General features: G+C 48.4%; 1 protein-coding gene across 2 annotated transcripts in view; it reads right to left on the reverse strand.

Moving 5' to 3' along the window:
* Positions 1-12197, reverse strand: part of LOC129820771 (protein Jade-1-like) — a 152092-nt gene that overhangs the window by 23162 nt on the left and 116733 nt on the right. For both annotated transcript variants that reach the window (XM_055877726.1, XM_055877736.1), the window contains exon 10: positions 3040-3157. In XM_055877726.1, the coding sequence (XP_055733701.1) occupies positions 3040-3157 (118 nt within the window). The remainder of the gene's footprint in view (positions 1-3039; positions 3158-12197) is intronic.

Raw genomic sequence — 12197 nt, forward strand, 5'->3', positions numbered from 1 at the left:
AAGAAGTGTGTGTGTCTTGGAAAAGGGGAGGGGTGGGGTTTGGGTGGGAATTGATGTGCATATTAACTTTTGAAAGAGGAATAGGCTATGTTAGTTCAGGTGTGTGTTGGAGTGGGATCTGTCTATGTGTGGAAAAGGAAGGGTGTATGTGTGGTTGTGAGAGTCCTTGCGTGTGTGTCCTTGTACCTATGTCTGTGTGCACACTTGTGCACACGTGTGTGTGTGTGTGTGTGTGTGTGTGTGTGTGTGTGTGTGTGTGTGTGTGTGTGTGTGTGTGTGTGTGTGTGTGTGTGTGTGTGTGTGTGTTGGCCTGGGGAGTTGTACGAGTCTCTCCAGCCGGTACTCAATTTGCAGTGTTCATCATTTCTGAGCTCCCAAAGCCCGCTGATGTGTAGTAGGACCTCCCAACTGCACTTATCAGCGCTATCAGGGGCCTGTGTTGGCTGCCCGGCGCTAAGCAGCCATATCTATTCACACATGGAAATGAGGGGCCAACACACAGAGCCGGGGGAGGGGACAGATAGCTCCGTGATAGAACACACTGCTTCAGTGGATACGGCCCAAATGGCACTCTACACCCTATGTGGCGCACTACTTTTCACCGGGGCACCCGTGGGCCCTGGTCAAATGTTGCACACACTAGGAAGGGAGTAGGGTGCCATTTGGGACGCAGCAGACAGGGCCTCTGCCTGCACCATGCTCGCTTAGATGGAGAAAGATGGGGCTGTCAGTATCATAATGACTGGGCGACCTCTCTCATATCCCTCTCTTTGCCTCTACATCGCTCTCCCTCTCTCTCTACTTCTCTCTCCCTCCAATTCTTTCCTTTTTTCTCTCTCTACATCGCTCTCCCTCTCTCTCTCTACATCGCTCTCCCTCTCTCTCTCTACATCGCTCTCCCTCTCTCTCTCTACATCGCTCTCCCTCTCTCTCTCTACATCGCTCTCCCTCTCTCTCTCTACATCGCTCTCCCTCTCTCTCTCTACATCGCTCTCCCTCTCTACTTCTCTCTCTACATCGCTCTCCCTCTCTACTTCTCTCTCTACATCGCTCTCCCTCTCTACTTCTCTCTCTACATCGCTCTCCCTCTCTACTTCTCTCTCTACATCGCTCTCCCTCTCTACTTCTCTCTCTACATCGCTCTCCCTCTCTACTTCTCTCTCTACATCGCTCTCCCTCTCTACTTCTCTCTCTACATCGCTCTCTCTCTCTACTTCTCTCCTTTTTTCTCTCTCTACTTCTCTCCTTTTTTCTCTCTCTACATCGCTCTCCCTCTTTCTCTACTTCTCCCCCCCTCTACTTCTCTCTCCCTCTACTTCTCTCTCCCTCTACTTCTCTCTCCCTCTACTTCTCTCTCCCTCTACTTCTCTCTCCCTCTACTTCTCTCTCCCTCTACTTCTCTCTCCCTCTACTTCTCTCTCCCTCTACTTCTCTCTCCCTCTACTTCTCTCTCCCTCTACTTCTCTCTCCCTCTACTTCTCTCCTTTTTTCTCTCTCTACATATCTCCTCTCTCTCAATTCAATTTCAACGTAAGGGCTTTATTGGCATGGGAAACATGTTAACATTGCCAAAGCAATTGAAGTAGATAATAAACAAAAGTGAAATAAACAAAAATTAACAGGAAACATCACACTCACAGAAGTTCCAAAAGAATAAAAGACATTTCAAATGTCATATTATGTCTATGTACAGGGTTGTAACGATGTGCAAATAGTTGAAATACAAAAGGGAAAATAATAAACGAATATGGGTTGTATTTAGAATGGTGTTTGTTCTTCACTGGTTGCCCTTTTCTTGTGGCAACAGGTCGCACATCTTGCTGCTGTGATGGCACACTGTGGTATTTCACCCAGTAGATATGAGAGTTTATCAAAATTGGGTTTGTTTTCGAATTCTTTGTGAATCTGTGTAATCTGAAGGAAATATGCATCTCTAATATGGTCATACATTTGGCAGGAAGTGCAGCTCCGTTTCCACCTCATTTTGTGGGCAGTGTGCACATAGCCGGTCTTCTCTTGAGAGCCAGGTCTGCCTACGGCGGCCTTTCTCAATAGCAAGGCTATGCTCACTGAGTCTGTACATAGTCAAAAGCTTTCCTTAAGTTTGGGTCAGTTACAGTGGTCAGGTAATCTCTCTCCATCTTCTTCTCTATGAATCTCCCTCCTCAGCTCACAATAACCATCAGTTAGCCTGTCACGACGGGAGAGGAGACGGGCTCTCTTTCCACACGTCACGGCAAGACTCCCAACACAGAACACTGGGCTATTCCCATGTTCCACACGCCCAGCAGACGTACAGCCAACCAACGCCGAGTCTAGCCAGAGCGCATAGCACGGCATGTGTCCCAAATGGCACCCTTATTCCCTAGGTAGTGCACTACTTTTGCACAGAGCCCTATGGGCCCTGGTCAAAAGTAGTACACTATGGGGAATAGGGTGCCAATGGGGAAGCAGGCCATGTCTGGATGATCTCAGCTTCCACAGTGATAGCATATTGCTTTGTGTCTACCATCTAGTCCTGAGAGTGAATCCACTAGGCGGAGTCACTGAGCTTTGAGGGCTGAACGCAGCCTAAGCTGAAGAGTAGCAGTTCATGTAAGCACCAACTCAGGGAGGGCCCTGCCCACCTGCCTCTGCAAAACTGGGACGGGCTCGGTTCAAATACTTTACACGTGCATCCTTCCCTCCCTCCCTCCTTCCTTGAAGTCACATGGGAATGGAATGGAAACCTGAAGTATTCCCTAAATCATGACCACGGGTTCCATCCCATTCCCATATTACCTCAAGGAGGGAAGGATGCATGTTTAACATATTGAACAAGGAGATAAGAAGGGTGCATTTTGAAAGTATTAGAACAGGCCCACATACTGCTGTCCTGAATTCACCCTCGTTGAGGTTATAACAGGAAGGAAGTCACAGCAGTGTAATACTGTATGTATGTCTGTTTCTGTCAAACACAGCCCTACACTGCAGCTGGTGGCTTGTGTTAGGGCTCTCTGGTCGTGTGCGTGCGGGTGTGTGTGTGTTTGTGCCACTCACCTCCAGCTAGGTCCTCCTCCAGCAGCTGGATCTGCAGGTGGAAAATCTTCTCCTGGAGGTCACACAGGGAACTCTTCATCTTCTCCCGCCGCGTGACCATGTAGCACAGGTTCCTCACCTGCCACACCCAGAGACAGAGAGACACACGTCACACCCAGAGACAGAGAGACACACCCAGAGACAGAGAGACACACCCAGAGACAGAGAGACACACCCAGAGACAGAGAGGCACACCCAGAGACAGAGAGGCACACCCAGAGACAGAGAGACACACCCAGAGACAGAGAGGCACACCCAGAGACAGAGAGACACACCCAGAGACAGAGAGACACACCCAGAGACAGAGAGACACACCCAGAGACAGAGAGGCACACCCAGAGACAGAGAGACACACCCAGAGACAGAGAGGCACACCCAGAGACAGAGAGGCACACCCAGAGACAGAGACACACCCAGAGACAGAGACACACCCAGAGACAGAGAGACACACCCAGAGACAGAGAGACACACCCAGAGACAGAGAGACACACCCAGAGACAGAGAGACACGAGACACACCCAGAGACAGAGAAACACACCCAGAGACAGAGAAACACACCCAGAGACAGAGAAACACACCCAGAGACAGAGAAACACACCCAGAGACAGAGAGACACACCCAGAGACAGACAGACACACCCAGAGACAGACAGACACACGTCACACCCAGAGACAGAGAGACACGAGACACACCCAGAGACAGAGACACATCCAGAGACAGAGAGACACACACCCAGAGACAGACACACCCAGAGACAGAGACACACCCAAAGACAGAGAGACACACCCAGAGACAGAGAGACACACCCAGAGACAGAGAGACACACACCCAGAGACAGAGAGACACACCCAGAGACAGAAAGACACACGTCACACAGTCCTCTGAACCCATTATAATAACCAGGTTGGATCTATAGCAGAGAGAAAGGCCCCATTAAAACCCCCCAGCTTTCCTCTCTCTCTGTCTTTATTCAGTCTCAACCTCCCAGACGCGGGGTAGAAGGGTAGGGGTGTAACTAGACTGCAGCCAAGGGTAGGAACTCCAGCTAGACTAATTCTCTTAGCAGCATCACCCCCCCCCACCTCCAACTCCTCACCCTGTCAAATCACTTTCATATGTTTTCATGTGTGTTTATGGGGCTCTGGTTTGGCAGTGGGACAACGTGGCTGTCGAAGGAGTAGCAGTGTGTGTGTGTGCGGTGGAGAGCTGGAGCGACTAACCTCCCCTCGGAAAGCTGCCGGGTTAGGCCATAGCCAACCCATTCTGGAGTAGTCCCCAGTAAAACAGAGAGAGGCTGGCTCACAGCCAGGAACAGGATACACACACAGGAAGAAAAAACACACACACACACACACACACGTCTGAGGGCTCCCAGTGTGTCCTGTGTCAAAGCACATCTGTGTGAGAGTGTGTTGTTTTTCCACTCCAGCATATTTCAGTGTGCATCTTTATCAATGAGAGTCTGTGACTAAGGATTAGTCACAGTGATGATGGGAAGAGGGGCAAGAGAGGAGGGGATACGGCTGACAAGAAAACAGATATATTTTTTGAGAAAAAGACACAGACAAGACGGACGGACAGCCGCCGACAGACGGACGGACAGCCGCCGACAGACGGACGGACAGCCGCCGACAGACGGACGGACAGCCACCGACAGACGGACGGACAGACAGAGCGCAATGACAGAGGATGAAAAGTACGGTGCAGTCAGAAAGAAAACGCCGTCTTTGTCTGCCAGCCAGGCTGTGCTGTGCGAGGCGTCCGTCCTGTCACTCAGATGGTACAGCACGGCGGAGCTGAGCCACCCAGACACTCCACAAAGGACAGATCTGTTCACGCAGTCCGCCCGCCTGTCTCGCACACTGACGCAGACAGCACACGCGCATAGCCAACGCAAGGACGCGCACACAACAGCGCACAACAAAAAGGCACACATCTGATCTGGCATCACCAAGGACTCAACTGGCATCGCTCAATGACACGGTATATCACACCAGCCAACAGGAGAGTGCAAAAAGTGTCCGGGAAGAACAATAGAATACCAGTACTACTACAGCATCCATTTCTGTTGAGAAACACAACACACACACACACACACACACACACACACACACACACACACACACACACACACACACACACACACACACACACACACACACACACACACACACACAGGAGAACAAACATTACTGTTCTCCTGTCCCTGCTATGTTTAGCTCCAGCAGGAACAAAACATTAATTGTGTCCCAATGTCTTCCGCTGATGGGGATAGTACATTAACAAACGGTTAACAGAGGAGATACGGCCAGCACACTGCCGCTGTGTGGGAGGAGATAACCACAGGCCTAATGTTTGGTATTGCTTGCTGCTAGTTTGCTTATTAAGTTGTCTGGTGGCCAGCTATCCTAAGTATTCTATTACTTCTAAGTAGGATAAAAATAGATGTGGGACACAATGTTCAGTATCTGTGTTAGATTACGAGTGGTGGTAGGGAGGGGGGCTGTTTTCAACAACAAGTTGAGGGGGGGGATGAGGAACGGAAGGCCTTCAAATGGGGAGGGGGGGGCAGACACTTCCCTCCCTCTCTAATCTATGACTGAGTCCCAAATGGAACCCTATTCCCTTTATAATGCGCTACTTTTGACCTGGGACCAGAGAGCACAAGTAGTGCACAATATAGGGAACAGGGGGCCATTTGGGACACAACCTCTCTCATCTTTAGCAATTTCTCCAATCCACACTATCCCCTCTCTCTACCTCCCTCCCTCCCTCCCTCATTTTGTCCTTCGGCCCCGTGATAGAAGTACAGATAACTGCTAAGGGGCCACTCCTCTTCCATAGCACACGCAGAGCAAACAGCTTTCACCTACTTTCTATTCTCCTCTCTCTCCATCCTTATCTGTTCCCTCCTCTATCCCTTCATCCTTCCCTCTCAGGCTCCGTACACAGAGGCCTTAGTGGTATATTTACTGTGCCGAGCAGGGCCAACTGCTCCCATACCACACAGTAAACAGATGTCTCTCAGTTTCTTCCCTCTCGCTCTGATCACTTCCCCAATCGCACAATCTCGCTCTCCCTCCATCCCTACAACACAGTAAACTGCTTCCTTTTCTCCCTCCATCTCTCACACTCTTTTTCTCCCTCTATACTAGAATTACACATCTCTCCCCCACTCTCTCCTCTCACCACCCCCCCCCCCCCCGACTCTGTAGCACAGAGAGACAGCGAGGATAGAGTGAGTATTGGTGGTGTAATAAGTGGACTGAACAGGGCACGCTCCTCTCCTCTCCTGCCAGACACCTGTTGATTTAATTAGGGCCCGATGACAGCAGATGCGTTGGTGACCGCTCGCGGTCCAGGTCTCAGCGACTGCGGCGTGAAACGGGTCTGCGTGCTCACATGCAGACGACCAGGCTGCCCCAGGCATGGAACGTGGCGTGGAAATGCGGCTGCCCCGGGCTGAAAGTGCACCGTGCGCATCAGAGAGGATCCCACCACTGATCCTAGAGTTACAGACAGTGACTAGAAGGGCTGGCCAGAGCCCCAGAGAGGGAGAGGCGAGAACACCTCGGCTGCATCCCAAATTGTACCCTATTCCCTGCATAGTGTATTGTCAAAAGTAGTGCACTATGTAAGGAATAGGGCTGGGAAATTCCAGGGACCTCACAATACGATTATGTCACGATAATCAAGTGCAGATACGATATGTATTGCGATTCTATACTGCGATTTTATTGGTATTTGATGTCCCGATATATTGCTCACTAACTACATGACCTGCCACCACGTTTAACAGCAAAAAAACCCAACCCTAAAATATATTTTTTACAACTAGAAATGTGATGACTTTTGCTAGAGTGACCCCAACATTAGAAAAAGTGAAACATTGCCTTTGTTCAAATTTCCATGAAAGCTGTACACCACCAGGGTACAAAGAATGTCTTCGGGTCATTTTTGACCCGGCAGTTATAAAATAATTTACACACCACAAACACACACACACACACACAGAGAAATTAAGATTGTGTGCTACCGTTTGAACTCAGACAAAACTAAAACGGTCTTGTGCATGTGCAGCATCTCCTCTCCACGACCCCACACCACTCAAGTTCACAGACAAAATAAAAACTATTTCAGACTAAATAAACATTTCTTGAAAGCATTGTTTACTAATGGGGAATGCAGTCAGGGGCTATAAAGGTGCTGCAGATGACAGTCCCCCCAGTTCTCTCTTTTGCTGAAGCCATGACTGCACGTTTCAGTGCCCAACAGGTCATAGATCGGATTTTTTCAGATGTCCAGGAAGAACAAGAGAACAATGATTTAGAAGAGGAGGAGGTATCTGAAGAAGAAGATGGGGAAGAATTACAACCCAGAGCACGATGCATCATCTTCAGAAGAATTAGAAATGCCCCAAGCTGAAAGAGACACATTTTTGTCCTCAAAATAACATGGTTCTTGACACCTTATGACAACCAGGGCAGGATGGCAGCACAAAATGTCATAAGGATGACCCCAGGGCCACCGAGACATGCAGTTGCCCATGCCCAGGACATCGCCTCCACATTCTACATGTTCGTCACACCAGCCATCAAAAAAATCATCCTGGAATTGACAAATTTGGAGGGTTTCTGTAAATATGGAGACAACTGGAAAAGGATGGATGAGATTGACCTGCGTGCCTACATAGGGCTGCTAATCTTAGCGGGTGTGTGTAGGTCCCGAGGCGACGCTACATGTAGTCTCTGGGATGCAGAGAGTGGAAGGGCGATTTTCCGTGCCATAATGCCACTGAAAGTCGTTCACACTTTCGCAAGAATGTTACGATTGATAACCGTGAGTCAAGACCTGCCAGACACGTGAGAGACAAACTGGAGGCCATGAGAGAGTTCTGGGAGAAGTAGGTGGAGCGTCTGCCATACCTCTACAACCCTGGGCATGAAGTAACAGTGGATGAGCAACTGGTTCCATTCAGGAGGTACATTTTTATTTTCATATCTGTAATGTAAGTGATTTTCACTGTTAACTATATTATGTATTGCTGTAATATCATTGATTTATGTGATTGTTTTCTGTGATACTGATACTAATTACTGATAGTAATCTTTTTTGTCAAAAGGTCGCTGTCCTTTCCGGCAGTATATGTCCAGCAAGCCAGCGAAGTATGGCATCAAGATACGGGTGGCCTGTGATGCACAATCCAGCTACGCTTGGAAGATGCAAGTCTACACAGGGAAGCCGACCAGTGGAGGCCCGGAGAAGAACCAGGGGATGCGGGTTGTGCTTGATGTGACAGATGGCCTGGGGGGGGCACAATGTCACGTGTGACAATTTCTTCATCTCTTATGAACTCAGCCAGCAGCTCCTGAAGAGGAAGATCACCATGGTTGGCACAGTTAGAAAGAACAAGCCTGAGCTCCCCCCTGAACTCCTCGCAACAAGGGGGAGAGAGGCTTTGTCATCAAAGTTTGCCTTCACCCCCACACCCACTCTAGTTTCTTACATCCCAAAGAGGAAGAATGTGGACCTCCTGAGCACACTGCACGAAATGGCCTGTACTACAACCACAACAAAGGAAGCGTGGACAACCTGGACAAGGTGACTGGAACTTGCAGCTGCAGGATTCCGACTGCCCGCTGGCCCCTGGTCATCTTCCATAACATCATTGATGAGTCCTCATACAATGCCTTTGTGATATGGAACAAGATCAACCCTACCTGGATGTCTGATAAGCAGAACAAGAGGAGGGTGCTCCTGGAGCAGCTGGGAAAGGCACTTGTAACCGCACACATTCAAAGAAGGGAGCGCCACCCACACACAGCAGCCTCTGCAGCGCTTGTGAAAGCTGTACAGGGGGCTGAATCTTGTCCTGATCCACCTGAGGCTGCAGCTGAAGCAGGCAAGAGGAGGAGATGTCAATTCTGCCTCCCAAAGAAGGACTGTAAAACAAATACTATGTGCTGCACATGTGAGAAATACATCTGCAAAGTCCATGCATGGGAGAAGACTAGTATTTTGTAGTTGAATTCCTCATTGTACAGTATATAAGAAAGTTCAAGACTGTTATTGTTTCGCTTCAATAAAATGTATTCCAAACTACTTCCTGCACATTTCTGCTACTTTCTTAGGCTAAACAAGTGCTATTTGGGGTTTAAAATTCAATTAAGCTGCTTTATTTGAGGGGTTTAGTGAAGGCAGGTCATTTTTTACCCTTATGACAAGGGGAGTATACAGAATGGTAAGACTACACAAGGCTTAAATAGATGGAGAACATGCTGTAGGACGAAAAATACCAGAGTTTTGCCGCAGATACAGACGATTAGTGCTAGCTAACGCTACCTAGGAAGAAATGGTAACATTTTTTTGACAAATCGACACTTGGAGTCAAAGTACAGATATAATACAATCCCAAATAATATTGCGATATGGGGTGCAGCCCTCACCACTGACTCTCTGTAGGGCTTTACAGTTAATAAAACGGTGAAGCTGATAAACAACTAATGAGTAAAGGGATACACGTGTATATTGGTGACTTGAACAATATCACTGAGCAACACCCTGGAGAGGGAGAGTAACAGCATCTCCCCACTGACAGACTACATGGATATAGCAGAGACTACTTTAATTAGTGTGACATATCCCTCTCAGGAAAACGTGTCAAAAGGGCAAGAGCAGAGTGGGTTGTCAGTGCGTACTAGGTGACTGTGGGGACGTGGAGGACTTCATTATCCGTTGAGGTCCGACGATAAAACACTGCCTGACATTCATATGAAATAGAAGCTCATTTCACTAGACAATAACACATTCTGATTCAGCCCAATCCATTGTGCTATTGAGCGTGAGTGCTAAAGAAGACAGAGGAGAGTACAGCGTCGCAACGTGGGTCTCTGGGATAGACAGACAGACGGACAGCTCTCTCGCTCACGCTCAACCTACTCTGCTGCTAGTTCTCTGAACAGGAGAGGAGAAAGACGCAGTGGGAGAGAGAAAGACAGACAGAGAGGGAGAGAGATCCTATATGGCTCAGTTGGTAGAGCATGGCGCTTTCACCGCCAGGATTGTGGGTTTGATTCCCGGGGCTACCATCACTTAAAATGTATGCGCGCATCACTGTTAAGTCGCTTTGGATAAAAGCGTCTGCTAAATGGCATAAATATAAGAGGTCTTCAAGAATCCACCTGTACCTGAATACCCAAGACTCAATCTGGGACCAGAGTGGGTCCAGATCCAGAATTCTAAATAATGTCACAGTCTGGGTCAGATCTGATTGTCACGGGTATGTGTCATTTTAACGGACTTGTTCGGAAGGACCCATTCGTATTCGAAAGCACCTGCTGTAGTAGAGAGAGAGAAATTGTGTAGTTTGTGCTGCTGCTCTTTGCTTTTCAACGAGAGTGGCGTGTGTAGCTTGTTGTTGTTGGCCAATCATAAGTCATCAAAGCAGTCATAGAGCCTCCGCGTGGGGCAAAAGTTAGGATTAAAACTATATATGCAAAAGTATGTGGACACTTGTGTATGTATGTGGACACCCTTCAAATGACTGGATTCGGCTATTTCGGCCCCACCCGTTTCTGACAAGTGTATAAAATTGAGCAGTAGAATGGCCTTACTGAAGAGCTCAGACTTTCAAATGTGGCACCGTCATAGGATGCCACCTTTCCAACAAGTCAGTTCATCAAATTTCTTCCCTGCTAGAGCTGCCCCAGTCAACTGTAAATGCTGTTATTATGAAGTGGAAAAATCTAGGAGCAACAACAACTCAGCCACAAAGTGGTAGGCCACACAGGCTCACAGAATGGTACTGGCGGAGTGCCGAAGCACGTAAAAAAATAATATGTCCTCGGTTGCAACACTCACTACCGAGTTCCAAACTGCCTCTGGAAGCAACGTCAGCACAAGAAATGTTCGTCGGGAGCTTCATGAAATGGGTTTCCATGGCTAAGCAGCCGCACACAAGCCTAAGATCACCATGTGCAATGCCAAGAGTCTGCTGGAGTGGTGTAAAGCTCGCCGCAATTGATCTCTGGAGCAGTGGAAACTGGAATGATGAATCGCGCTTCACCATCTGGCAGTCCGACAGACGAATCTGGGTTTGGCAGATGCCAGGAGAACGCTACCTGCCCCAATGCATAGTGTCAAGTGTAAAGTGGAGAGGGAGGTGGAGGGTGGAAGAGGAATAATGGACTGGGGCTGTTAGTCATGGTTCAGGCTAGGCCCCTTAGTTCCAGCGAAGGGGAATCTTAAAATGCTACAATGACATTCTAGATGATTCTGTGCTTCCAACTTTGTGGCAACAGTTTGGGGAAGGCCCTTTCCTGTTTCAGCATGACAATGCCCCCGTGCACAAAGCGAGGTCCATACAGAAAAGGTTTGTTGAGATTGGTGTGGAAGAACTTGAATGGCCTGCACAGAGCCCTGACCTCAACCTCATCGAACACCTTTGGGATGAATTGAAACGCCGACTGCGAGCCAGGCCTAACCGCCCATCAGTGCCCGACCTCACTAATGCTCGTGGCTGAAAGGAAGCAAGTCCCCACATGTTCAAGCCTTCCCAGAGGATTAGGGGCTGTTATAGCAGGAAAAAAGGGGACCAGCTACACATGAATGCCCATGATTTTGGAATGAGATGTTCGACGAGCAGGTGTCCACATACTTTTGGTCATGTAGTGTATCAATGGAAGATGGAATTAAAATGATGGAATTTAAAGGAGAGGGATAGGCTACCATATATTATGTTCTGTTTGTAATTGTGTAGGATGAGAATGCGCATCCAGCCTCAATTATCCTAGCCAGCCAGCTAGCCAACTTAACTAGCTTCTCCCGGTTTGATGCAGTCAAGACAGGTAGTAAGTAATCATATTGGATGATAAATAACCTAGCTATGGCAGCTATATGTCTACTATAGCGCAGGTCGGCTTGGTTGGTTGTGGTCTCTCGTCTCTCCCTCCCACCTCTCTCTACCTCGCTCTTTATCAGCTCCGGTTAATAAAGTAGCTTGACAATAGACTTTCCTGCTGCTGACAAGGTCTATAAGGAACGGGTGCAGTTGTCCACAGGTCCGTTCTGAGCGGGATTCTTGGTTTCAAAAATGTATTTATGCATATTGGGCCCGGATG

Source organism: Salvelinus fontinalis, chromosome 2, assembly GCF_029448725.1.
Source record: "Salvelinus fontinalis isolate EN_2023a chromosome 2, ASM2944872v1, whole genome shotgun sequence".
In the NCBI taxonomy this organism is placed as follows: domain Eukaryota; kingdom Metazoa; phylum Chordata; class Actinopteri; order Salmoniformes; family Salmonidae; genus Salvelinus; species Salvelinus fontinalis.